Here is a 26,771-nt window from a genome sequence, read left to right as displayed (position 1 = left end):
TAGAGAAAGCATTCTATACACGATATGTAGATTTTAAAAAGAAGAAATACTGTTGATAACTTATATCTTTCTATATGAATCAGGCGGTAAAATATATTATTTCCTGTCCTATCTAAAAAGAATTGTGAACTTTACATAATTTCACTTTAAATATAAGTTATCGTTCATTGTGTAGGAAAATGTAACTTGGTCGATGATTTCCTTTCAGACACGTTCGAGTTCGATTTTTTGCCGGTTTATCTTTAGAATAAGTAGCTTGACAATGAGAAGTAATTGCAAAGGTCTATCGTGCTGATACTTAAACTAGTTGTTCTTCCTTTAACAAGCTTTGTCAATTTCTTTAAGTATCAAAAATTTCAGTGACCGTCGTGTTTTAAATACTTATTCTGAGTCGCCATTCCTTATCAAATAACCAAATCAAGGGATATATTATGTAATTGTTAAATTCACTGAACGAAATGATTAGCATATAAAAATGTACTGTATACAATATCGAATTAGCATGATTTAAAAACAACAACGAACAGTAGTATATATAGAGTTATATTAAGTACAGTGTATATATAAATGCAAATATCCACCAATTAAAATGCGTTTCAGCAGTTGGCGCTAACATAAACATACGGGACATCTTGTAGTGACGTCAATAGCGACTCCTTTGTTACAGGGTGCTAGGCAACGAGTAGGTTGGCACGTAGCCCTATGAGCCGTGGCAACGGTTGTGGTCAGTTCTGCAACAGAAAATAAAAGAGTCGATTTAAAAAAAAACTTTTCAGGAAAAATAAAACAGCGAATCACGTAGTTTATAAATTATGTAGACATAAACTGAGAATATATGTCGACACCTTCCAAGAATATTTCGACATCTATTAGCAAGTACATCGACTTGTGTAAGTCGACTGCAGAAATACATGTACGGCAACATATATCTGAACTGTCCTAAACGACTTTGATATTTTCTTAATATGGCGGCACAGGACGAATAACACACGTTGTTAGCATAATCATGTTTCCTAGGACAAACGATTTGCAGTTAAATGACTTCCAGAGTATCCAGATTTTTGCATACTCATAACCTCTGGTCAAATTACATTCAATCATTCACGGAATGTTCTATTTGTCAGGTGATAAGTAATCGGTCGCCATTTTGTTTCAATTTCAAACAGTTTTATTGATATAAGACAAAAATACTGTGTGACAGGCATCGTCTATTGGCGCCGTATCCAACACAATAACAACGAGTGGTACAGCCACAGACATAATACAACAACATACACACATACACTTGTAAACAAAGTGATATCATCAAATGAATAATTAAATATTAAGAAAGGGAGACAACTACTGAACTCTGTATTCTTTAAATTATTGACCAATGGCAACGTTTTCATAGTGCTGCTCACTTAAACGTTATAAACTTAATCATGTGTCATTATAGCTTACATACGAGGGAGGGTAAAAACCTACTCGATAAGGGAATATTTGCGCTAGCTGTTAAACGTACAAAGTGAGTTAATTCTTTTAGCTTCAATACGATTCATCAGTTTGGAAATTTGTAATATCACAAAAACGATGTACTATTAAATGCGTCACAACGTTTCAAGTACGACCAGGCATTGCCTGACAAAAGGACCAATCAGTCTTGAAACGTTGCGACATGTTTAATAAGTACACTGTTTATATATAACTTTTTTGTTTGTTTGTTTGTTTGTGTTTAACGGCCAATCGACGGCTGTGGTCATTTAGGGCCATGGTGATTTATTTATTTATCTATTTTTTTATAAACAAACATGTGAGGACCGAAGATGATATCACATAAAAATGTTCCTTTTTTTTTATATAACGTAAAACGTTAATAGTACAACGTAAGGTTTCCAATGATGCAGGATGACGAAGACTATATGCAGTGTTTTTATCGCTATCTTTATGTCATTGGGATTTTTTTGATTTTTTTGTATGATATAAAGGTCGATGTATTTGATACTCAATATTGTGAATTGATGTCTCGTTGTTACTACCCCGGTATTTGCTATGAGGACTTCACATTACTGTATATGACCTAGTTTGACATTGCGGGTGTAGGCGATAAAGCAGAAAACGTTTAACCTTCCGGATCACCTGGTCCTATTCTCCATGTACTTTTTCCATGGTCTCAGTGTAAATATTTTCTTTGATCATGTCTTCCCCTGATTTAATCAATTTTATATTCCGAATTACGGTTTCGGCAGACACTTTGGCATTCTCGCTATGTCTAACGTCATATATAGTAGCTTTCCAATCAAACAGTGCTATACAAGTGCTAGTTTTCCTCTCTCTCTTGTTGTGGTTCCAATAGGTTAATACATATCATGCACAAACAAAAACACTATACTAAAGGAAAATTGCAGAAGTGTAAAAACAACTGTAATTCTAGCTTAAAATCAATGCGACTTGGGGAAAATAAGAACAAATGAAAGACATCCCCGAAAAAGTACAAAGCGAATACAATACATTAAGTTTAATCAAATCGGATAAGGTGCGGTATAAAAAGAACCATGTCACCGACAGACCTATGGGCACACACCTGATTCCAATATACCTGTTGATCCTTGACTCTTTGCATATCAAGTTAAGATATATAGGATAACAGCACATACAGTGTTTAGAGTTCGAGTTATCAGAACTTGATATACTGAGATAAAGAGGAGTCAAGAAACAGTTCGGGTTAAATGGGGCCTTCGAATTATAAGAGTTCACGATAACGAAGGTCGACTGTATATCATCATGACTGATTATCAAAATATCCCAAACCGCTTTACTGTATCGTAATATCGTAAAACAAAGACATTCGAAAAGTATGTATACTGACACGAAGGAAATTAATGACAAAAATTAAAAATGATACTTTTAAATACATCTTTTGAACAAAAAATCCTAAAAAGACAGTATGAAATAATTCTACAAACGACCGATTGTTTTTAAGTCCTAAAGGAAAAAATCATCTGTTTGAAATATAATAACACAATGTACCGTGGTGAACGCAAATCTACAATTGATTGACATAAACCACGCCCATACCAAGCAGTGAGTTATGACGACATCTAAAGTATTGAACGTAACACTAACACCACAGGAGAACGTCATACAATGTCGGTGTTAGTGTGCGCATTAACAAATGGATGTATCAGGAGATACCATTAGCGCATCGATTGTCCAGTCATCGCAGATACCGGCGCGAAATATACCGCCCTTCCTTCTGAGGAAAGATTTTCTTTATCCGTTCGGAGCTCCATTGTCGTCTGTGTTGGTCTTCAGTGTGTCACTTCCTTCATATCATATATAAATTCTATTCAGTGAGACGAATGACTCTCTTTGGTGTATTTCACAGTTTCTGGAATATTCTCTCTTTGATGAAAAGTATCTCACAGACGTGGGTGTCTACCGATTGCATCGGAAGGAATTGATTCAACCGTGTCGTTATTACCAGAGCGGCAAAGCACGGAGACCCAATATGTCAAATGGTCAACCCACAAAGACAAATTATACAACAGCGGCAACACTCAGAGGTAGTAACATAGAGTGGTTTATAAACACAGGTACAAAATGGACAGCGTACAGAGACAAAGTGTAACCACTGCGTCAACACATAGCGACAGAAAGTATAGAACAAAGACTATACTCCCGTGTCAGTGATCAAGACGAAATATTCCACGACGCCAACACTCAGAAAAAAAAATACTATACCGCGTCAACACACGGCGACAAAATACTATACAGCGTCAACACACAGAGACAAAATACACTACAGCGTCAACACACAGAGACAAAATACTATACAGCGTCAACACAGAGAGACAAAATACACTACACTGTCAACACACAGAGACAAAATACACTACAGCGACAACACACAGAGACAAAATACTATACAGTGTCAACACAGAGACACAAAATACACTTACAGCGTCAACACACAGAGACAAAATAATCTACAGCGTCAACATACAGAGACAAACTATACTACAGCGTCAACACACAGAGACAAAATATACTACAGCGTCAACACACAGAGACAAAATACTATACAGCGTCAACACACAGAGACAAAATACTATACAGCGTCAACACATAGAGACAAAATAATATACAGCGTCAACACACAGAGACAAAATACTATACCGCGTCAACACACAGAGACAAAATACTATACAGCGTCAACACACAGAGACAAAATACTATACCGCGTCAACACACAGAGACAAAATACTATACAGCGTCAACACAGAGAGACAAAATACACTACACTGTCAACACACAGAGACAAAATACACTACAGTGTCAACCCACAGAGACAAAATACACTACAGCGTCAACTCACAGAGACAAAATACTATACAGCGTCAACACACGGAGACAAACTATCCTACAGCGTCAACACACAGAGACAAAATACTATACGGCGTCAACACACAGAGACAAAATACACTACAGTGTCAACCCACAGAGACAAAATACACTACAGCGTCAACTCACAGAGACAAAATACTATACAGCGTCAACACGCAGAGACAAAATACTATACCGCGTCAACACACAGAGACAAAATACACTACAGTGTCAACCCACAGAGACAAAATACACTACAGCGTCAACTCACAGAGACAAAATACTATACAGCGTCAACACGCAGAGACAAAATACTATACAGCGTCAACACATAGAGACAAAATAACATACAGCGTCAACACACAGAGACAAAATAAACTAAAGCGTCAACATACAGAGACAAAATATACTACAGCGTCAACACACACAAAATACTAAACAGCGTCAACACACAGAGACAAACTATACTACAGCGACAACAAAGAGACACAAAATACACTACAGCGTAAACACACAGACACAAAATAAACTACAGCGTCAACATACAGAGAAAAAATATACTAGAGCGTCAACACACAGAGAAAAAATACACTTCAGCGTCAACACACAGAGACAAAATATTATACAGTGTCAACACACAGAGGCAAAATACACACAGCGTCAACACACAGAGACAAAATACTATACCGTGTCAACACAGAGACACAAAATACACTTACAACGTCAACACACAGAGTCAAAATAAACTACAGCGTCAACACACAGAGACAAAATATTCTACAGCGTCAACACACAGAGACAAACTATACTACAGCGACAACAAAGAGACACAAAATACACTACAGCGTAAACACACAGACACAAAATAAACTACAGCGTCAACATACAGAGAAAAAATATACTAGAGCGTCAACACACAGAGAAAAAATACACTTCAGCGTCAACACACAGAGACAAAATATTATACAGAGACAAAATATACTACAGCGTCAACACACAGAGACAAACCAAACTACAGCGTCAACACACAGAGACAAAATATCCTACAGCGTCAACACACAGAGACAAAATACTATACCGTGTCAACACAGAGACACAAAATACACTTACAGCGTCAACACACAGAGAAAAAATAAACTACAGCGTCAACATACAGAGACAAAATACACTTACAGCGTCAACACACAGACACAAAATAAACTACAGCGTCAACATACAGAGAAAAAATATACTAGAGCGTCAACACACAGAGAAAAAATACACTTCAGCGTCAACACACAGAGACAAAATATTATACAGTGTCAACACACAGAGGCAAAATACACACAGCGTCAACACACAGAGACAAAATACTATCCAGCGTCAACACACAGAGACAAAATATACTATTATACAGTGTCAACACACAGAGGCAAAATACACACAGCGTCAACACACAGAGACAAAATACTATCCCGCGTCAACACACAGAGACAAAATACTATACAGCGTCAACACAGAGAGACAAAATACACTACACTGTCAACACACAGAGACAAAATACACTACAGCTTCAACACACAGAGACAAAATAATATACAGTGTCAACACAGAGACACAAAATACACTTACAGTGTCAACACACAGAGACAAAATAAACTACAGCGTCAACACATAGAGACAAAATATACTAGAGCGTCAACACACAGGGACAAAATATACTAGAGCGTCAACACACAGAGACAAAATATACTAGAGCGTCAACACACAGTCAACACACAGAGACAAAATACTATACCGCGGCAACACACAGAGACAAAATACTATACAGCGTCAACATACAGAGACAAAATACACTACAGCGTCAACACACAGAGACAAAATAATATACAGTGTCAACACAGAGACACAAAATACACTTACAACGTCAACACACAGAGACAAAATAAACTACAGCGTCAACATACAGAGACAAAATACACTACAGCGTCAACACTCAGAGACAAAATATACTACAGCGCCAACTCACAGAGACAAAATAAACTAAAGCGTCAACATACAGAGACAAAATATCCTACAGCGTCAACACCCCGAGACAAAATATACTACGGCGTCAACACGCAGAGACAAAATATACAACAGCGTCAACACACATAGACAAAATAATATACAGTGTGAACACAGAGACACAAAATACACCTACAGCGTCAACACCCAGAGACAAAATAAACTACAGCGTCAACACCCAGAGACAAAATATAAGAGACAAAATATACTACAGCGTCAACACACAGAGACAAAATATACTACGGCGTCAACACACAGAGACAAAATATACTACAGCGTCAACACACAGAGACAAACTATACTACAGCGTCAACACACAGAGACAAAATATACTACAGCGTCAACACACAGAGACAAAATATACTACAGCGTCAACACACAGAGACAAAATACACTACAGCGTCAACACACAGAGACAAAATACACTACAGCGTCAACACACAGAGACAAAATACTATACAGTGTCAACACAGAGACACAAAATACACTTACAGCGTCAACACACAGAGACAAAATAAACTACAGCGTCAACATACAGAGACAAAATATACTACAGCGTCAACACACAGAGACAAAATATACTACAGCGTCAACACACAGAGACAAAATATACTACAGCGTCAACACACAGAGACAAAATATACTACAGCGTCAACACACAGAGACAAAATACACTACAGCGTCAACACACAGAGACAAAATACACTACAGCGTCAACACACAGAGACAAAATATACTACAGCGTCAACACACAGAGACAAAATACACTACAGCGTCAACACACAGAGACAAAATACACTACAGCGTCAACACACAGAGACAAAATACTATACAGTGTCAACACAGAGACACAAAATACACTTACAGCGTCAACACACAGAGACAAAATAAACTACAGCGTCAACATACAGAGACAAAATATACTACAGCGTCAACACACAGAGACAAAATACACTACAGCGTCAACACACAGAGACAAAATACACTACAGCGTCAACACACAGAGACAAAATATACTACAGCGTCAACACACAGAGACAAAATATACTACAGCGTCAACACACAGAGACAAAATATACTACAGCGTCAACACACAGAGACAAAATATACTACAGCGTCAACACACAGAGACAAAATATACTACAGCGTCAACACACAGAGACAAAATATACTACAGCGTCAACACACAGAGACAAAATATACTACAGCGTCAACACACAGAGACAAAATATACTACAGCGTCAACACACAGAGACAAAATATACTACAGCGTCAACACACAGAGACAAAATACACTACAGCGTCAACACACAGAGACAAAATACACTACAGCGTCAACACACAGAGACAAAATACTATACAGTGTCAACACAGAGACACAAAATACACTTACAGCGTCAACACACAGAGACAAAATAAACTACAGCGTCAACATACAGAGACAAAATATACTACAGCGTCAACACACAGAGACAAAATATACTACAGCGTCAACACACAGAGACAAAATATACTACAGCGTCAACACACAGAGACAAAATACACTACAGCGTCAACACACAGAGACAAAATACACTACAGCGTCAACACACAGAGACAAAATATACTACAGCGTCAACACACAGAGACAAAATATACTACAGCGTCAACACACAGAGACAAAATATACTACAGCGTCAACACACAGAGACAAAATATACTACAGCGTCAACACACAGAGACAAAATATACTACAGCGTCAACACACAGAGACAAAATATACTACAGCGTCAACACACAGAGACAAAATATACTACAGCGTCAACACACAGAGACAAAATATACTACAGCGTCAACACACAGAGACAAAATATACTACAGCGTCAACACACAGAGACAAAATATACTACAGCGTCAACACACAGAGACAAAATACACTACAGCGTCAACACACAGAGACAAAATACACTACAGCGTCAACACACAGAGACAAAATATACTACAGCGTCAACACACAGAGACAAAATACACTACAGCGTCAACACACAGAGACAAAATACACTACAGCGTCAACACACAGAGACAAAATACTATACAGTGTCAACACAGAGACACAAAATACACTTACAGCGTCAACACACAGAGACAAAATAAACTACAGCGTCAACATACAGAGACAAAATATACTACAGCGTCAACACACAGAGACAAAATACACTACAGCGTCAACACACAGAGACAAAATACACTACAGCGTCAACACACAGAGACAAAATACACTACAGCGTCAACACACAGAGACAAAATACACTACAGCGTCAACACACAGAGACAAAATACACTACAGCGTCAACACACAGAGACAAAATACACTACAGCGTCAACACACAGAGACAAAATACACTACAGCGTCAACACACAGAGACAAAATACTATACAGTGTCAACACAGAGACACAAAATACACTTACAGCGTCAACACACAGAGACAAAATAAACTACAGCGTCAACATACAGAGACAAAATACACTTACAGCGTCAACACACAGAGACAAAATAAACTACAGCGTCAACATACAGAGACAAAATATACTAGAGTGTCAACAGACAGAGACAAAATATACTACAGCGTCAATACACAGAGACAAAATATACTACAGCGTCAACACACAGAGACAAAATAAACTACAGCGTCAACACACAGAGACAAAATATACTACAGCGTTAACACACAGAGACAAACTATACTAGAGCGTCAACACACAGTGACAAAATATACTACAGCGTCAACACACAGAGACAAAATACTATACAGTGTCTACACAGAGACACAAAATACACTTACAGCGTCAACACACAAAGACAAAATAAACTACAGCGTCAACATACAGAGACAAAATAAACTAAAGCGTCAACATACAGAGACAAAATATACTACAGCGTCAACACACATAGACAAAATACACTTCAGCGTCAACACGCAGAGACAAAATACTATACAGTGTCAACACACAGAGGCAAAATATACTACAGCGTCAACACACAGAGACGAAATAAACTACAGCGTCAACACACAGAGACAAAATACTATACAGTGTCAACACACAGAGGCAAAATATACTACAGCGTCAACACACAGAGACAAAATACTATACAGTGTCAACACACAGAGGCAAAATATACTACAGCGTCAACACACAGAGACAAAATACTATACAGTGTCAACACGGAGACACAAAATTTACTTACAGCGTCAACACACAGAGACAAAATAAACTAAAGCGTCAACACACAGAGACAAAATACACTACATTGTCAACTCACAGAGACAAACTATACTACAGCGTCAACACACAGAGACAAAATACTATACAGTGTCAGCACAGAGACACAAAATACACTTACAGCGTCAACACACAAAGACAAAATAAACTACAGCGTCAACATACAGAGAAAAAATATACTAGAGCGTCAACACACAGAGACAAAATATACTACAGCGTCAGCACACAGAGACAAAATACACTACATTGTCAATACACAGAGACAAACTATACTACAGCGTCAACACACTACAGCGTCAACACACAGAGACAAAATACTATACAGTGTCTACACAGAGACACAAAATACACTTACAGCGTCAACACACAAAGACAAAATAAACTACAGCGTCAACATACAGAGAAAAAATATACTAGAGCGTCAACACACAGAGACAAAATATACTACAGCGTCAACCCACAGAGACAAAATACCCTACATTGTCAACACACAGAGCCAAACTATACTACAGCGTCAACAAAGAGACACAAAATACACTACAGCGTCAACACACAGACACAAAATACACTACAGCGTCAATACACACAAAATACACTACAGCGTCAACACACAGAGACAAAATACACTACAGCGTCAACACACAGACACAAAATACACTCCAGCGTCAATACACACAAAATACACTACAGCGTCAACACACACAAAATCCTATACAGCGTCAACACAGAGACACAAAATACACTTACAGCGTCAACACACAAAGACAAAATAAACTACAGCGTCAACATACAGAGACACAATATACTACAACGTCAACACTCAGAGACAAAATACTATACAGCGTCAACACACAGAGACAAAATATACTACAGCGTCAACACACAGAGACAAAATAAACTACAGCGTCAACATACAGAGACACAATATACTAGAGACAAACTATACTACAGCGTCAACACACAGAGACAAAATATACTACAGCGTCAACACACAGAGACAAGATACACTACAGCGTCAACACGCAGAGACAAAATACTATACAGTGTCAGCACACAGAGACAAAATACACTACAGCGTCAACACGCAGAGACAAAATACTCTACAGCGTCAACACACAGAGACAAAATACACTACAGCGTCAACACGCAGAGACAAAATACTATACAGTGTCAACACACAGAGACAAAATACACTACAGCGTCAACACACAGAGACAAAATACACTACAGCGTCAACACACAGAGACAAAATACTATACAGCGTCAACACACACAAAATACTATACTCGAAAGGCATCAATGAACAAAACTGACCATTGCATTCCGGACAGCCATTGACAATCAGGACACTTCCTCGAGGACAGTTGACCGGAAATGGTGGACATGTCGGAGAAGCTGAATAAAGAATAATCAACAAAGTTTTAAATATTCAGATCGAATTTCGTAATTTCATTTTAATTTTCTTGACAGCTAAAATATTTTTTCAATTAAAAACAATCTTTGATATTTTATATATTTCTTGAACTTTCGTCACATATGTTGTTAAGGAATAAAAAAAAATCAGCTAATTTCATGAAGGTCACATGAAATGGGAACGGTTTTGAAATCCCCATCTTTGACTTGCAGTAACGAAAAACGAAAGTGAGACTAAGATGTCGTCTTTTTAATTACGGCGGAGACGGTGATGTCAACATTCTCATGAAGCTCAAACGTTAACGTATGTTTCTTCATCATGACTGATACAGTGTACACGGCGAGACAGAATTCATGTCGTGCGTTCAAAAATCGCCATAAAATGTAGAAAGAAAAAAAAAAGAAAATACTGACATATATCATCCCAAGGAGCGCCACAAATCATGTATATTTTTTTTTATAAAAATCAACACAAAATAGCATTTACGCCGAGTTATCAATACAATATCTGCTAAAAAAACGCATTAGCAATTGCAGGACTGTTTATGAAATACTATTAAATCATAAAGATGAAATAAACAAAATGTTAACAGTCGGGCTAAACCAGGATTCAAGCCCTTGTTCTCAGTTTGTTGTACACTTACTATCACTATTACCGATCGATCTACCTGTTCAACAGATAAGAAGTGTTCTGGCAAATTGTAAAAGGAGAGGATTCAGCAGTGGGAGCTGAATACTCCAACCCTACCAGATAAAGAAATGAACCTGTAACTGTAAATAGCTATATTCCGTCTTTGCGTATTGCAGAGTTGTCTTCTCTTGTGAGCAGGTATTGATTGTTACGTCATTGGTTTGTGTGAGAAAATGACGTCATTTTCTCAAAAAATGATGATGTTACTCCCACAAACCAATTACGTAACAATCAATACCTGCTCTCAAGAGAAGATAACTCTGCAATACGCAAAGACGGAATAGCAACCAGAAGTCAAACTAGTGCGCGTGTGTACAGTATACATAGGACGAAAAGAATATCATACATCACCACAAGCTACTAGTTAGCTTACATCGATGTCATCTGAGCGAAACTGAGCGAAATAAACTGTGCTACAGCTATTTCCTAAACGAAATCAAGGGGAGGTTACTGTATCTACAGAAACTACAGTGCAGTGGGACAGGGATCCTTAAGGAAGTTAAGCGCAGGTAACTGTATATATGAAAAACCACAGTGCAGTGGGACAGGGATCCTTAAGGAAGTTGAGGGCGGGTAACTGTATATATGAAAAACCACAGTGCAGTGGGACAGGGATCCTTAAGGAAGTTGAGGGCAGGTAACTTTATATATGAAAAACCACAGTGCATTGGGATAGGAATCCTAAAGAAGTTTATAATAAAAGTCAAACTTCGGTAGCAATTCCGATACACCTTTACATTTGTTGATACACCGCTTTACGCCGATACTAATTTAGTTTATTCTGCTTTGTCAGCCTATTACGCGACATCCATTTTGATTGTATGTAAACATTAACACTGACTAAATGTATTTTACAAAAGAAAACTAACAATACATTGACACCTTTATCTTTTAGTTCCTTTACATCAATGCTAATTTGATATATTTCATCAAGTCAAGTTTACAATACTTTTTACGCTTGATCTATATATTTATACAACGCTCAAATGTATCTATATATTTTCAGATATTTCATTAAGTCAAGCTTACAATACTTTGACGCTTAATTGATGTAGCTGATACAAACCTAAAGGTGTCTATATATTTTAAGATATTTCAACAAGAAAAGCTAACGATACTTAGCTATCGAACTATTGTGAAATAAGACATCCTTCTGTTTATGAAATTAGTCAATATTTAGCGTCTGACTCAAAAGAAAATACACCAAAACCGGGTATGATGACATCGTCTCGAACTTTTGTGAAATAAGACATCGTTATGTTTATGAAATAAATCAATATATAGTGTCCGACTCATAGGAAAATACACCCAAACCGGGTATGGTGAAACAGTCTCGAACTATTGTGAAATAAGACATCGTTATATTTATGAAATAAATCAATATATAGTGTCTGACTCATAGGAAAATACACCAAAACCGGGTATGGTGAAACAGTCTCGAACTATTGTGAAATAAGACATCCTTCTGTTTATGAAATTGTCAATATTTAGCGTCTGACTCAAAAGAAAATACACCAAAACCGGGTATGATGACATCGTCTCGAACTATTGTGAAACAAGACATCCTTCTGTTTATGAAATAAATCAATATACAGTGTCTGACTCATAGGAAAATACACCAAAACCGGGTATGGTGAAGCAGTCTCGAACTATTGGGAAATAAGACATCCTTCTGTTTATGAAATTTGTCAATATTTAGCGTCTGACTCAAAAGAAAATACACCAAAACCGGGTATGATGACATCGTCTCGAACTATTGTGAAACAAAACATCCTTCTGTTTATGAAATAAATCAATATATAGTGTCTGACTCATAGGAAAATTACCCAAAACCGGGTATGATGAAACAGTCTCGAACTATTGTGAAATAAGACATCGTTATGTTTATGAAATAAATCAATATATAGTGTCTGACTCATAGGAAAATACACCAAAACCGGGTATGGTGAAACAGTCTCGAACTATTGTAAAATAAGACATCCTTCTGTTTATGAAATAAATTAATATATAGTGTCTGACCCATTGGAACATACACCTAAACCGGGTATGAAGAAACAGTCTCGAACTATTGTGAAATATGTTATCCTTCTGTGTATGAAATTTGTTAACATTTAGCGTCGGATTCATTAAGGAAATACACCTAAACCGGGTATGATGAATTCGTCTCGAACTATTGTGAAATAAGACATCCTTCTGTTTATGAAATCAATCAATATATAGTGTCTGACTCATAGGAAAATTACCCAAAACCGGGTATGATGAAACAGTCTCGAACTTTTGTGAAATAAGACATCCTTCTGTTTATGAAATAAATCAATATATAGTGTCTGACTCATAGAAAAATACACCAAAACCGGGTATGATGAAGCAGTCTCGAACTATTGTGAAACAAGACATCCTTCTGTTTATGAAATTGTCAATATTTAGCGTCTGACTCAAAAGAAAATACACCAAAACCGGGTATGATGACATCGTCTCGAACTATTGTGAAACAAGACATCCTTCTGTTTATAAAATTAATCAATATATAGTGTCTTACTCATAGGAAAATTACCCAAAACCGGGTATGATGAAACAGTCTCGAACTTTTGTGAAATAAGACATCGTTCTGTTTATGTAATAAATTAATATATAGTGTCTGACTCATAGGAAAATTACCCAAAACCGGGTATGATGAAACAGTCTCGAACTATTGTGAAATAAGACATCCTTCTGTTTATGAAATAAATTAATATATAGTGTCTGACCCATAGGAAAATACACCAAAACCGGGTATAAGAAACAGTCTCGAACTATTGTGAAATAAGTTATCCTTCTGTTTATGAAATTTGTCAATATTTAGCATCATACTCACAAGGAAATACACCAAAACTGGTATGATGAAACCGTCTCGAATTATTTGAAATAAGACACCCTTCTATTTATAAAATTTGTTAATATTTAGCGTCAGACCCATAAGGGAATACACTCAAACCGGGTATGATGAAACAGTCTCGAACTATTGTGAAATAAGACATCGTTCTGTTTATGAAATAAATCAATATATAGTGTCTGACTCATAGGAAATACACCTAAACCGGGTATGAAGAAACAGTCTCGAACTATTGTGAAATAAGACATCCTTCTGTTTATGAAATTAGTCAATATTTAGCATCATACTCACAAGGAAATACACCAAAACTGGTATGATGAAACCGTCTCGAATTATTTGAAATAAGACACCCTCTATTTATAAAATTTGTTAATATTTTGCGCCAGACCCATAAGGAAATACACCCAAACCAGGTATGATGAAACAGTCTCGAACTATTGTGAAATAAGACACAATTCTGTTTTTAAAATTTGTCAATATTTAGTGTCAAATATAATATGCCGTACGTAGATAACTTTTTATCAGAAGGGACAAACCAGATGAGGCTCGTACATGATAACTCGTTCTTATTTGGGCGTGGATTTAGATACGTTTATGACCTTGATGACAGACCGCGGGATATTTTAGTTTAGAGAAACACGTTAGCTTTAACGGGTTTAATAGGTGGGTAATTGACAAAAAAAATCTAACACTGGGTCGAAGGTTACCGGATATACGTGTTTAAATGCTTACGACGGCACCTAAAAGGTAGTGGGGATCTCCCGTAGATCACTGTTTGTCTAAACATTACGGCATTCCAGACGGTGTGTGTCAAGTGTTTGTGTGACCTCACAACACCCGGCGAGAAAGGTATTACTTGTGTCGTGCAGTGACTCTATTAACTTCCTTTTCAACGTTATGTTATTGTCCATTGAGTGGAAAATGTATGGATTAATAGTACGTTAACTGGAATAGCTCAACGGCTTGTTGTTATGTCTATTTAACCTAAAACAGTGTTCCGTTATGACGATGATATAACATGTCATACACTATGTAGATTCGGTAAAGGAACAGCAGAGATATAAAATTATACTGAAACACGTTCAATGGTCTAAAGAAACACCTGTAACACCACATCCATGGTCACAATCTCCATGGTAACAATGGAACAAGAAATGGAAAGATGCATGGTGTTCGATGATTTTCTACGGGATGAGGATATAGCGAAACGTCAATATCCCAAATACAAGGTAGGTACATGATATTTTACACTTTGTAATTAGTTAAATACCTTATGAGCGTGCTTCATTTAAATTTTCGATATATATCAGATGACACGCATTGTCCCTGCATCCTCATTGACTTGATTATAATCACATGGACAATAAGTGTCTCTACAATTTGAGACTACTGAAAGCTATCTGAAACATATCATAAATGGGATTCGTGTTAGAGTTCAGATTATATGATATCGTACCGATTGCGCATGCTATTTTTTTACATGTGATTTGTGTTAACATAGGGTTATATGGTACCTTACACATTGTATATGTGGGTTGTGTTATAGTTAAGGTTATACATGCTACATTTCCCATGTAATCTGTGTACGATTTAAGATTAAGGTATTCTACATGTGATTAAGGTTAGAATTAAAGAGATATGTGAAAACTTGTCGTGAAAATCGGTTGTTTTCATACATAAACCAATCTATCGGGTGGTCAGATGGTGCAGTGGATAGCGCACTTGTCTTTCACCAAGGCGGCCGGGGTTTGATTACCCGATCGAATGTGAAAAGGTTATTGTTGTAAAATATATAAAGTTTATAATAACCAATCAATCATATTTACGTTTGATAATTTAGTTTTGGTTATACTGTTTTGCAGTATCTCACACACCCTTCGGTCCTGTCAACTTTTCAACACACTACATTCGGCACTGTATTTATTATCAAGCCGGGTAATAATGGAACCGCCATCATTAACTGCTTCCGCCACAAAGTACTGAAGCACGTGGACAGAGTGGGTCAGGTGGGGAGAAAGGAAAAGATAGGATTTCCGACACTTGGCTTTACGTCACTTCCGGCAGGTGGAAAACTGCTGACCAATGTACACGACAAATGTGTCATGAGTTTGACGGACACTGGTGACGCGAAGGTGTTATTCAGCACCGCCCCTCTTATTCCCCTACAGATATGCGACACAGAAGGTAAAATTTTGCAGAACATTTCTGTATAACTGTTTGATGAAAGGCTAACATAATAGGAGTAACTTTCTATGAATATACATCGGATAATTAAAATTATCTAAAAATGAAATTGGGTTTCTTTATTTGAACTGAATACCATTAAAATTATATTTTAACCCATTAATAAATCATCCTATCCGATGTCATAGGAGAATTGATGTTCGACATTTTAACCTCAAATACAACTCCTACTCAACTATAGGTCTGCTGTGAATGCGAGACTTTTCTTATGAGGAAACATGCTCCATAAAATGATGAAACTTATTTCGTAATTGTTGTTACATACATAAAGTCTACATGATTACTCGCCAATCGGAATAAATTATCATTCTGTAAACTTAATATAGAGAAAAAATGTAGTCTTGTGAGGTCAGAAATGTGATTTTCGCATCATTGCTAAATGAGACCTTGATTTTTTAAATCCTTTAGTCCTTTCGTATAGGTCGTTTTATGTGAATTTTGTAAAGTCCGAGGTACGAAGACACTATGTTTATATAGAGGAAATGTATTCAGTATAACGAGTCACTGTGAACTTTACTGTCAATCTACTGTATCAACCCAAAATCATTAGGACTTATTGAATTCGTAATCCGCATACGCAATTCCAATTTCAATTTAATAGCAACACTAATATGTTAACTATAAAGCATCAATTTTCACAGAATATCATTTTCTATGTCCTTGACCTTTGACCTGGTGACCTAAGAACCCGTATGCTTCGAGTACTCTAGTCGTGGTGAAATGTCTAGACAGGGGATTAATTCATCAACAAGCTTCGACTTGTTATATTTTAGTCACGATATAACGAAGAAATTATAAAAAAAGAGAAGGCTTGACCTGTTTCGCTACAAGTGATCAAAACAATTATTTGCATCATGAATGTGTTGGAACGTTAGTTTTCAATACGAAGTAGCCATGATTTTTGCAATCATAATGTTTCTTTGTTTTTGTAGACAACTCTTTGCTGGTTTCACTTTTGGATAACACCGAGTATGAAATAAACGACAAAAACATCCGAGTTTTGACAAAGTACACCAAAACAGGACTGCGTATTACCACTGTCGAACGGGACACTCGAGGCCAGCGGCTGTTTTGTAGGCCTGGAAGAGTTAGATATAATAAAAGAAATGGACAAATAATTGCTGGGAATAGAACAGGGGAGACAACAGCACATATTGTCGTATTCGATACGGACTTAAGACTGCTGTTTCGTTACCTTGGAAACGGAAGATCAGTTTCATCAGATGACGATTTTAACGTGAAACTCATCAATAAGGGCTTTTTCGCCGTTGACGCTGACTACGATATTTTTAATAACATCGTTGTGCTAGACAACATTACAAAGTGTGTAGAACTGCTTGATTGTTACGGGCAACTATTGAAAATCGTAATTCAAGACTCTGATGCACCTCGATCTTTGTGTGTCAACTTCGATCAAACGCTTTGGATTGGATTTACAGATGGACAGGTCAAGGTCATCAAATACGTAAGGAACATTTAAATTTAACATTTAAACCAATCTGTTAATCTCAATATCACTACAGGGTTCAAAATTGTTATCTATTACTTTGATGATACACAAACAATGTATCCGTCTATCTAGTACATTGATAATACACCATCAGGGTACCCGTTCATTTTCGAATAATAGACTGAACACTGGGCCCCTGGATACAAAAGTCGTGACAGCTCAGTATCTTTCACGACTTTCTTGATTCATTACAAGACAATTTATTTTAGATTAAGTAGCAACATTTCGTTAATTGACACAATTTTTGTATAGCGTTACCTTACCATGTCTTAAACCATTGACTATTTTGACCTATAGATCAAAATGACAGAATTTTTTATTATAAATTATCAACAAAGTCATGGGCGTTTCCAACTTAGGCAAAAGCGTTCCTCAGATATAACTACCTACATGGTACGTGTTTAAACATATATTTATATTTTCGGCCCGAACTAAACTACAAGGCAGTACTTATCATTTATAAACAAAATATGGATGCATTATATTCATAGTAGTGATGTCATGGTTCTCATATGTATGTCCTTTTTTTACAGTTGGAGGAATGCGATGCATCATAACCCGGATAGCTTCCCGTGTGGTATAATTCTGACACATGTTGACCGGACACGAAGGGTAGAACCCCAGCCTACTGGTACACTGCAGTCAAACGCTTTAGACCTTGTGGCCGACCAGAAATGTAACAAGGCAAAAGAATGATAAAAGATTTTTTGACAATTTTCATAATTTCATTTTGAAAACTTGTTGTTAAATTGACGTTAGGCTTTAGCAGTCTTTTCAACAGTTTGACCAGGAACATGTATATCAGTATGTTTCAGGTTATGTATGAATGCATTTAGTTATGTGTTATCCGTTGATGCATTTATCATGTAGTTGTATGATGTTTGGGTGGGGTATTACATAGCTTTGTCGACTGATGTCAATGTCGCTACGTGTCCTTAATCACTTAAACCTTCGGGGATTATATATGGAAGCTTACCAGGATATATTTGTATTTATCAAAACACTTTAAAACCTACTGAGGTGCTGTTTCAGTTACTACAATTATACGTAACAATAATACGATGCATACAGTAAATGTAAAAAGGTTTGTATTTTATGTTTATTTTAAGGTAAAGGGCATCAACAAGTTTATATACATTATCACCATTGTCACAATTGTGAAATATTTGTTTAAGGCTTTTTAAAAAGAAGAAGTCAATAAAAACCTGAAATTAAAATGTTTGAAAATGGTGATAGAAAAAGCATCAAACGAGAAAAGTACAGTTGTCAAAGTTAGGAAATTGACATGCAGGAATTATACGAGCTTTACATCAAAATGTGTGTCCGTCCAATTTATTAGCCGTTCGGTATTATTTGTTCGTTCAGGTTTTAGTGTCATTATTGAGCAGTATACACCACGATATGCTATTTCAGACATAAGTTATATGTCTATTGTTGCCGGATGTAAACATTGTGAACGGTGGGATTAGCTATGATTTTGTTGTTGGAGCCATCACAATAAATGTGTCTGAAGTTAGGGAATAGATGAAATATGGAGATTATCAATACGTTTGAAAACTTACAGTATTTTTGGATATATGTTAAGAAAAGTATTGCATACTCCTTACGTAAAACAGGGTCATTTTCGACACTGACTCGAATTCGTTGGTGGACAAGGTCTTAAGAAATAACAAAAATGTATTACTATTATCTTTAGTCAAAGGTTAAAAAATAGTTAAAAAATAAATAAAAGACCATATCCATATATAACAAACAAAACTTTACTTTACCCTTGCCACTGTTAGCTCCCGTTGATCCTCCATTTTGAGTTGAAGTTCCGGTGTTGGAGCTATGTCCACCCGTTGTTGCCCCCACCATTGGTCCAGTGCCAGACCCCAATTGTGTTATGCTTCCTCCGGCCGTTTGTGCGGACCCAGCATCCGCACCACTTCCGGTATTCAATGAAGGTCCGGTTCCTCCGTTTGCAGCAGCACCGGATGTCGATGAGGCTATGTGGAACATCATGGATTCAAATAATCTTTCCCATAATAGTACAATATCTTCCAATAAAGAATCAACTTTTGAATACTTCATTATGCTGAAATAATTTATAATGTTTTTAGTAATCGTCAACTTTAGATTACTTTAAACTGTATTCTATCGCCAAACACATACTTATTTATGATGTTGCATGCTTACATGCCGTCACAATTACAATTGATTTTGAAAACAAATATCGGTTTCGTTGAAAAAGAGAGAAAGCAGTAAGCAGGTAAAACAAAAGATTGATCCGTTCTATATAATCAAGTTATATAAACTATATAATCTGTCATTTAGAACAACTATGAGGTGATACGTCCATGATGATGTCATAATTATGATATAATTATGTATCTGTTTTTATTTGTACTGAGCTGACATTTTCTAGTCTTATAGTCAGAATAGAATATTTGCATCTGTGTTCTCTAACTATGATATCATAACTGTATATTGAAATACATATCTTAGGGACATGAAGGCAAACGTGATTATTGGTAACCAATAGAGACACAATTATATTGTTAAACTATTAAACAGGAGAGCAAATACAATTTACAACTCTCGGACGAAAACTTAAGACCAACTGCACTCCGGAATATTAGTTTACTGCAAATACTATCTCATACTGACTATGGGTTAATTTGTATATATTGGCACGTTAGTACCTTCATATCAATAGAGTAATTCAAGAAAGTAGGCATTTATGTCTGTATCACCGTATTCTCTTATTTTCATTTAAAAAAGGGATAAGATCTAAATTTCACGAAGATGAATGTAATAATAAATGCCACAGGAGCGAAAGTAGTTGAACGTGAATTTCTCTTATGTTATTTAGGCAAGGACCGATGAAGTTCGATGGTATCTGTGACTCAATTATGGGGCCAAGTTGATAAGACATATGACATTCTACTACCACTAGCCTCCACCATTGGGTCGTAGGTTCGAGGCCTAAGTTGGGCAGTTGCAAGGTACTGACCGCAGGTTAATATAATTTCATTAGTTTGAGGTACGAATTAGACTGCAGTTGTTTTCTCCTGTCGTATGCGTGCCACATGAGGCAGCCTGCAGAGTCCGTGCTTGCGTCGCACGTGTGGGTGTGAAAGGTGTTAGGTGACACGTTCACACATATTTTCTAGATTTTTGAGGATATTTCCTCTTCGTATCACTTTAACGAAACTGATACCCGAGTAAAATAAGTATAGCTAAGTAACGCTATTGATGTTGATGTACATTGAATTTGATAGGATTTGAATTGAGTATGTATATTGAGGATGCAATGTGTTTTTGTTTTGTAATAAACTCAGTACGCGGCGCGGTCGTGCCGTTGTTATTTATGAAACTGTTGGGTTATTGTTTTGTGACAATCAGGCACACATGGTGCAACAGGAGAAATGTTTTTCTTCGGGTACTCTCCACCAAAAAATCCACCTGACACGTCTTTGAATAACCATAGCTGTTAATAGGACGTAAAATACAAACAAACCAAAAAAATCATCTGTGAGTACTAACCGCATCCCTTGATACAGATGATACATCCCGTCACACTGTCTATATCCTGACAGGCTACAGAACAGCCCATCCACGGACACTTCCCCGGGAGATGGTCGGTACCGTGACCAGTAGATGCACTCTGAGAGGGAAAATCTTTAAACCGGAAATTACGTCACAGTCATAAATATACTTAACATGTGATGACACTTCCTAATTATGATAATATACTATTATGTAGGAAATGAACTCATTTAAAATTACATAGAAGGTATAGATACTAATATTTCAAATCGTTAAATCCGTGCTTTCAAGCTGCAAAACGTTAATTGCTCATTAATTCATTCTAAAATTGATTTGACTAAATATAATTTGTGGATATAAAAGTACCTCGGCGATCATGTTTAACACTCAAATTAGATGCTTTTGTATTTATCTGCAATGATAGATTCAATTTGATCTATGCATAAACTTGTATTATGATAGCACTAGGATGATCTTCAGTTGTGAAATATTTCCCTCTGAAATGACCGTTATTCCCTACTTTATTACCACCATCGCCTCCCTACTGACCATCATCGCCTACCTACTGACCACCATCGTCTACCTACTGGCCACCATCGCCTACCTACTGACCACCATTGTCTACCTACTGACCACCATCGTCTACCTACTGACCACCATCGCCTACCTGGTCCATTGTTTCCGGCATGTTGAACGTATCCAGCATTTCCACCTGAGATAGCCTGGTAATGGTTGTGTGTATTATCAAGGTAGTAAGTTGCATCTCCTGGCGCACCATTCACGTTTTGGGAACCGGAAGTTACGCTGCTCCTTATACTTTGGCTACTTCCGATACTCCCGCTGTTACTACTCCCAGCTGCATTTCCGGTAAACTCGTTTGTCATATCACCAGGGTTACTGTATTGGTGACCAAACAGCATAAGGAAGCGTCTGTCCAGGGGATTACCTGATATAGACTGGTAGAGTTTATATAGAAACCTGTCTAGACCAGACATCACAGAGAACATATAACTGTTAAGTAGGGTCGGGTTGTCTGTTTACACGTGTCCAGTTAACTAACAGTTTGCAAAACATTTGAATTATACGAGTTTCAGGTGTACGGAGTTAAGGTTAAACAAACGTGAACCCCTATTTATCCCCCATTTTACATAACCTTGATAACTACATTTCTTTTGAGTAGTGGCAGGGTGCATAATATAACAGTTTAAGAATAATTTAATTTGAAATCAACCAGTACTCTTTGTATTTCAAAAATTAAGATGTTTTGCACAATTTGCATTCTGTTTAAGAAGTAGTTTGAACAAATTTGGATTCATAACGTTAAGGCCCTAGCATCACCGATGAGTCCTTGATGGACAAAGCAGCTGTATTATGCAGTGTAATTAATTTATGTTATAGTGTATCTATTTTATATTTCACTTAAAACGCGCTTAGGCACTTCCCCTGTGAAAAATTATGAACGGAAACCTTTATAACGAAAAGTATTGCCAAGAATGAGTAATCTAGAAACAGCGAACCCAACACCAGAGGCCAGAAGTGTCTGGTAGACTATGGGATCTAGTAGGGCACGTCAACAAGTTGACATACATTTCTGCCAACTACTATGCAATCTCCAACAGCATCATAAACCAATAAACACTTCGTAATTGTTCTGTCGACCTGCCGGTTGCGCATTGCCTGTTTCACATAGAAGAAAATAAAATGCGAAAAAAACCTATCATGATTGAAATGAGTGTCAAAAGTCGATCTAAAACAACTATATGCACTGAAGCTGTACTTCTTATCTAACACTAACAAGGAACGATTGCCAAGATGCAAAGGGCTACAGCAGGAGGATCATGATACAAAATTGACCGCTCATATACTTTGTCGTCGATGATATTTCCCACCTCGGATTAGATCAACCAGGCTCGTATTCTCGGAAACGAATAAATGTGCACAAAGTTTAGTCAAAATAAGAAAACCCAAGCTGTTGATGCAACATCGGAAGGGAAATTGGACCGGGTTAGAAATGGCATCAAGCTAGAACTAATAAAAACTATTAGATGCATTGGCTTTTTGGTAGCAGTGACATTAGAAAAAATATGTGTATCATGGTAGCCCTTGTACAGAAAAAGCATAACGGAAATGAAGATGACATATCGATTAATATTAGGATTTGTCACTATCACTGTGGCATCTGTCTGTTCTGTGGTCGTAAAGTCTTGTCCAGACAGCTGGAGCGAACGCAAAACGGCAAACACACATGTATGTTCCAATATTGAAGCAAAATATTGTTTGAGTAAATTAAAAAAATAAATGCATAGCCCTACGGAAGCATGACAAACATCAGGATGATTACTCGAGCAAGGAATCTGAAGCCTGCGGGGCATTGTATTAGATACCCGTACTACTTGACTACATGTGACAGGATGTGGTTTCCATATAAGGTGTCAAAGTTTGTTGTATACCATGGCTCATGCAACCTGACACAATCAGTCAAGAAACTGGACTGAGCTGAATGGACGTTCGACGGAAGTATGAAAATGTTTTGTTGACCATCCTCTGAGAATTCAAATAAATTATCTGACTACTTTATAATTCATAATTTGAAGAAGGATTGGAAAAAAATAAAAATGAATAAAAGTGATGACAATGAACAAAAATAAAGACAAAAAATAAGGAAACAAAAGTTGATCAAAAAATAATAAAACGCCAAAAAATCGAATGCAACAGATATTTTGTTTAACATATTTGAATATAAATTCGACGGGAAATAACTGACGAGTCAAGCATTAAGTAGGTGTGTATTGTGTGCTTTCATATATATCATGGTTATGTTTACATAGACGACAGCCCTTATCAGGACCGGACTACACACCTTATCTTAAGAGGTCACAGGTAAAACTTCCTATATACACACTTAAGTAGTCAACATCTGCCTAAACTTCCTGTACATAACCTTTAGTATTGATATTATTTTAACATTGTCTGATGTGTACCTGTAAGGGCATACACTAATGGATTCGCACAACTAAATCATTTATATATAATTCATGCTACTAATTAGCTTTTGGCCTCATATTGAAGTTCACTTGTGGTCCCTGCAGGTAGGGCGTAAGAAGTGTACCTTCTGCCCCCATTGCATGATCGTAAGAGGTGACTAAATTTGGGATCTTATCTTTTCGCTTCTTTCTAAACAATTTTCTTCTTCTTAATGTCCCCCTTAACAATGCCTCACTTTTGGCCTTTAGTAGAGCGTTCGCCCCTGTGAGGAAGGCTTTGGGTTCCGTCCCCTGGCCGAGACATACCAGAGTCTGTACATGCTCAGCAATTTAGAAGTGGGACAACTGGCTCGCCCGTTGTCACTATAATGTGTTCGGGTGGGGTGTCTTCGGCAGTATGTTTCAGTAAGGTAGTATTACAAAGTCGGCATCAGTTCCGCGTTATCACATGGAGACAAACACGAACATATCGAGCCTCCCAAAAAATACACGCATACATTACACGCATGCAACTTGCACACAGGTGAGGCCGTCCTTAAATGACCAAAGCTGTTGATAGAACGTTAAACAATACTAAACCAAACCAACCCAAAAGTTTTACTTCTGGATTCAGAGATCCCGACAAAGGCTGCAAAAGATATTTTGGGACAGTGCTAATGACAAATGAGCTTGTCACAGCAATCAGTTGATGACAACCGGAAGTTTACATGCAAAACTGACTAAGTGGTACGGTCGCAGCAATGACTTTTTACCCCTTTATAAATCCGCCATCAGATATCAAAATCTCTCATTGATGACCTGCCCCTCAAACACATTCTATATACACTGTTTAAAACATCGATTTACATTAATATTCAATAAGATGTTCTCGCTAAGTGCTTACTGAATATTTGACATCAATTTGCATTGTTTTGTGCATTTTCAAAAACAATAATTAGCAAAAAACTGAAAAAAAACACCACACTGAGACACTAACATTTTACGGATAACTATTTTTGCTTAATGCGGCGAGGACAACAGCGTTAAATTTAACGTTCAAGTGTATGTTTTTGAAAAGATAGTTAATTATGGATTTTTGCGTTTCATTTTATCATGCAGAATTCACATCCCTGGAAATATTAGACCCTGCAAATGTCAAGTTTTGAGTAAATTATAATATCGTAAAGTGCCAATACAGATAATCGAACTGATGTGGGCAAGCTATCAATCGTAATTAACGATTGCTATAAACGACTGTTGTTCTGTCAAAGTGTAACTGTAATAATGTAATTACTGTACGGTAATTCAATGAAATTGAAATAGAATCCAGGTTAACATGTCATAATGAAGATCTAGACAATATATTCACACGAATTATCAAACACAAACATGTTCAATGTTATTAGTGGAAATGGTGAGATTTAGGAAAAAGTAATGTCTTTGTTACTTACCAGTAGATATTGTACACAATACTGCAATACGTAGAAACACACGAAACATTTTTGTTCAATTTAAACTAAAAGTTGATATAAGAGGATAAGATGGCAGGGAACGGTACAATATCAATTGACTTTATCTCTGTTGTACACGAGTTCTTATCTATTGCTCAAGGGAGGAACACTGTAACAGAATTCACATGTAAATATCACCAAACTGTCGTTGTGGAGCTGATTTGAACCAATGCCTGCAAGTTTATAATGATAATTAATAATAATAAAATCTTTAATTTAGGCAGGGTTACATAATGGCCCTGTCATACACAATTTGCAATGGACTCGATGATGTCATAAACAGTACAAATATATAATAACAATAACAATGAAGATCCTGACTAGTTAAACTATAAAACTTCGTCACATCTAAAACACTTTATG

General features: G+C 36.8%; 2 protein-coding genes across 2 annotated transcripts; one reads left to right on the top strand and one right to left on the bottom strand.

The window, feature by feature from the left end:
- Positions 1 to 546: 546 nt before the first annotated feature.
- LOC110462712 (uncharacterized transmembrane protein DDB_G0289901-like) lies at positions 547 to 26,423 on the bottom strand. Its single transcript, XM_021516818.1, has 6 exons — positions 26,349 to 26,423; positions 22,602 to 22,880; positions 21,932 to 22,066; positions 20,173 to 20,391; positions 10,988 to 11,068; positions 547 to 731 (listed from the first exon to the last, which is right to left on the bottom strand). The coding sequence occupies exons 1-6, from the start codon at positions 26,395 to 26,397 to the stop codon at positions 610 to 612; spliced, it is 885 nt and encodes a 294-aa protein (XP_021372493.1). The 5' UTR covers positions 26,398 to 26,423; the 3' UTR covers positions 547 to 609.
- On the top strand, positions 15,065 to 19,561 carry LOC110462711. Its single transcript, XM_021516817.1, has 4 exons — positions 15,065 to 15,878; positions 16,512 to 16,833; positions 17,826 to 18,358; positions 18,937 to 19,561. The coding sequence occupies exons 1-4, from the start codon at positions 15,768 to 15,770 to the stop codon at positions 18,958 to 18,960; spliced, it is 990 nt and encodes a 329-aa protein (XP_021372492.1). The 5' UTR covers positions 15,065 to 15,767; the 3' UTR covers positions 18,961 to 19,561.
- Positions 26,424 to 26,771: the final 348 nt, after the last annotated feature.

This window comes from Mizuhopecten yessoensis, unplaced genomic scaffold (genome assembly GCF_002113885.1).
Source record: "Mizuhopecten yessoensis strain PY_sf001 unplaced genomic scaffold, ASM211388v2 scaffold10823, whole genome shotgun sequence".
In the NCBI taxonomy this organism is placed as follows: Eukaryota; Metazoa; Mollusca; class Bivalvia; order Pectinida; family Pectinidae; genus Mizuhopecten; species Mizuhopecten yessoensis.
Note: the sequence above shows the minus strand (reverse complement) of the source record. Positions and strands in the feature narration are given on the sequence as shown.

Excerpts from the sequence above, each read along its gene's own strand:
- LOC110462711 (XM_021516817.1), top strand. The coding sequence starts at position 15,768 with ATGGTCACAATCTCCATGGTAACAATGGAACAAGAAATGGAAAGATGC. Across the intron at positions 15,879-16,511 it reads GTCAATATCCCAAATACAAG|TATCTCACACACCCTTCGGT; the intron begins GTAGGTACATGA and ends ACTGTTTTGCAG. Across the intron at positions 18,359-18,936 it reads AGGTCAAGGTCATCAAATAC|TTGGAGGAATGCGATGCATC; the intron begins GTAAGGAACATT and ends CTTTTTTTACAG.
- LOC110462712 (XM_021516818.1), bottom strand. The coding sequence starts at position 26,397 with ATGTTTCGTGTGTTTCTACGTATTGCAGTATTGTGTACAATATCTACT. Across the intron at positions 22,067-22,601 it reads TGCCGGAAACAATGGACCAG|ATTTTCCCTCTCAGAGTGCA; the intron begins GTAGGCGATGGT and ends TCCGGTTTAAAG. Across the intron at positions 732-10,987 it reads TGGCTGTCCGGAATGCAATG|AACTGACCACAACCGTTGCC; the intron begins GTCAGTTTTGTT and ends TTTCTGTTGCAG.